This window comes from Salvelinus sp. IW2-2015, linkage group LG23, assembly GCF_002910315.2.
Source record: "Salvelinus sp. IW2-2015 linkage group LG23, ASM291031v2, whole genome shotgun sequence".
NCBI lineage: Eukaryota > Metazoa > Chordata > Actinopteri > Salmoniformes > Salmonidae > Salvelinus > Salvelinus sp. IW2-2015.
In genome coordinates, this window is record NC_036863.1 from 24486668 (window position 1) to 24489879 (window position 3212).

The 3212-nt window shown below is 41.1% G+C and overlaps 1 protein-coding gene across 1 annotated transcript; it reads right to left on the bottom strand.

Moving 5' to 3' along the window:
• Positions 1-327: 327 nt before the first annotated feature.
• On the bottom strand, positions 328-2449 carry LOC111951206 (protein BTG3-like). Its single transcript, XM_023969272.2, is given in 6 exon segments — positions 328-489; positions 491-633; positions 736-925; positions 1151-1288; positions 1476-1685; positions 1857-2449. Coding segments are annotated over 5 exon segments (720 nt in total). The 5' UTR covers positions 1652-1685; positions 1857-2449; the 3' UTR covers positions 328-416.
• Positions 2450-3212: the final 763 nt, after the last annotated feature.

Here is a 3212-nt window from a genome sequence, read left to right on the forward strand (position 1 = left end):
ACGATTAAATTATCTCAAGTGTAAAGAGTTAATGTTCTTACCATAAAAATAACAAATTCCAGTGACTATCMCACTACAAAAATACATTAAAAAAATGTGGTCAGACATCTTGGTAGACTTTGTTTGCCCCTTCACTCCAATTCCCTCTAACATTTCAGTCCCTTAGCAGACACTTCTCCAGAGCGACTTACAGGAGCAATAAGGGCCTTGCTCAAGGGAACATGGACAGATGTTTTACCTAGTCGGCTCAGAGATTCAAACCAGCAACCTTTCAGTTACTGACCCAACACTCTTAACCGCTAGGCTACCTGTCACCCATGAACTATTGCTTGCTCTAGTGGTTACCCTCAACACCTCAGGGAACCTGGGGYCCTGGAACAGGCTAATACTAACGTCAACACTAGCTACAGTGGTCCCTAACAGTAAGCCAGGCCTGGAGTGCCACCCCAGTATCCGAGCCCCCCTCTCTGGCCAGGCAGAGCCCAGTCTGTGTCTGAAGGGCTGGGTGGGTCTGCCTTGAGGTCTGAAGCCATAGTGAGGAGGACGTGGAGGGACYTTATATCCTTTACCATGCCCCATCTTCTTTTGCTTGGGCACTTGACGACGCCACAAAGGAGAAGCTGGGTAGATCACCTTTGAACAATAAAACATGAGTCAATTTCAATTATATTTCCCACATTGTCAGTGCTGACCAAGGAGGTATTCTGTATGGAAACACTACATTACTGGTTGTACCTGGTATGTGTGGTGATTTTGGGGGCAGGTAGGGGATGGATGGGTTTCCCTGAGGCCACTATCCTCATCTGAAGATGAACTGGAGTGGTAATCAGACGTCACCCTCTCCACAGCGTTGGTCACCTTCTTAGTCACATTCTCATCACCAAAGAAACTGGCCACCGTGAAAGCATGGTTCTTCTCTCCATACCTGCGCGATAGTGAAAGGAAGAAGCCAACAAGACTTGTGATGCTCTATCACAATGTATATGTACAATTTAGTTACTTGACTGGTAAACAATGTAACAACCGAGGCTGCATACCAATTGTCTACCCATCTACCAAAGTGTGCACTTGCACACTCTCCTGTAAATGATTTAACACCGTCCAGCCAATACTTACACAAATCCAATGCTTTTAAATAAGACAGACTGACCTGCAGCACCCCTCCCCAGGGTCTACCCACAGTGTGAGTTCTCTGGGCAGGCCAAGGTCCTTGTACTGAASCCCACTCTCCTGGCAGGCCCGCAGCAACTCTGGATCCTCCTTCTGCAACATGTTCAGCCGAATACACCTGCGAAGTAGAGTATACAATACATTGATAACTCCAATCATACAATTCCAATCATACAATTCATTGCATATCAAAAACGCACCTTATTCGTGATGCCCTAGACTGGAGGTTCATAAAACTTCTAGTATGGATGTCAAAATAGTAAGCGCAAGGCAACAGACTGGGGTCAGATCAGTAGTTAAGTTACCTGAAGGCCTGTCCTTTGCTGGGGTTGTCAGGGTACCAATGCCCCCTGAACTTCTCCTGCAGGGCAACAGACAACTGCTCCACAAACAAGTCCACTTTCTGGGTCTCCAACTTTTCCACCTTTTTGATCAGTCTTTTCAGGAAAAACACCACTGCTGCAATCTCTTTTTTCATCATGTTTCACTGATGTGCTGTAATGATGGTCCAAATTCTGAAGATATAAGAGCGTGTCTTTTGTCAGATTAGTAGCTATCTACCACATTTGACAACAAACAATAAACTTTAGCCTATACACAAGTAAGCCTAGCTATAATAGGAAGCAACATGTTACCCCCATCAACGAATCTCAATGCCCTTGAAGTATGTAGTAAGCAAAGCCTACCTTACAACACAAAACAGGCTGACAAGAACTCGTTGCATGTAAACGTTAAGCTAATTCAGCAGGTTAACTATTGTTAAAGCCAAAGGGCATTACAGTCTGGCGGGTCTTCGTCCAGAAAGGCGCGCTGTGACTCATAAATCCCGTTTAGCCATGTGACTGCCCGTGAGTCATAGCTGGCTAGCGCACAACAAAACCTTTACAAATGATGTAGTTGTACATGCATTATGTATGTATTAATTGCAGACATTTTGGTGACAACTTTTCAGGTGAAGCTAGCTAAGAGAAAAGTTCACAAACAGCATGACCGAAGAACTTGATTTGTGATAGCTAACTTAGCTACTAGACTAACCTTACTGTAGCTAGCTATATTATCTAGCTAAAAAAAACTAGCAAGTTATGTTAAAGTAMCAAACTTTGTAAACTACACAGCAAAAGTTTTCCGATTTCACAAAATGACAATAAAAAGCAATCATATACTGTATTTGCTGCTCATCAACATGTGGACAACTGTTGCCATCTCGACACATGAATGTTTGAACCTCATTAGTATTCTGCCAGCGCCACAAACGATGACGTCACTTTCATGTGGTAATGAGGAAACCTTCAAATGAAAAGGCATCGAGTCATTTATGAAAACTTTTTTATAAATATTTTTTTTTTAATWAAAAAAAAATATATATATATACATGTTGACACTGATATTTTGAGAATATTGTCGTGTAGTGAACTTTTCTACCAGTCCCAGCTAAAGGGGTGAAAAATACTCAGTAGGGCATCTACCAACCAAATACATTGCCTTTCGAAAGTATTCACACCCCTTGACTTTATCCACATGTTGTTGTTACGGCTTGAATTTAAAATGTAATACATAGAGATTGTTTTGTCACTCGCTTACACACAATAACCCATAAAGTCAAGGTGGAATTATGTTTAGACACATTTATTAAGAATAAAATCTGAAATGTCTTGAGTCAATAAGTATTCAACCCCTTTGTTATGGCAAGCCTAAATAAGTTCAGGAGCAGAAATAAGCTTAACAAGTCACATAATAAATTGTATGCATTTACTCTGTGTGCAATAATAGTGTTTAACATGATTTTTGAATGACTCATCTCTGTACCCCACACATTCAATTACAGTGCATTTGGAAAGTATTCAGACCCCTTCACTGCAAATATATATAAAAAAATTAAACAAATACATTCTTTACATAAGTATTCAGACCATTTGCTATGAGACTCGAAATTGAGATCAGGTGCATCCTGTTTCCATTGATCATCCTTGAGATGTTTCTACAACTACATTGGAGTCCACCTATGGTAAATTCAATTGATTGGACATGATTTGAAAAGGCAC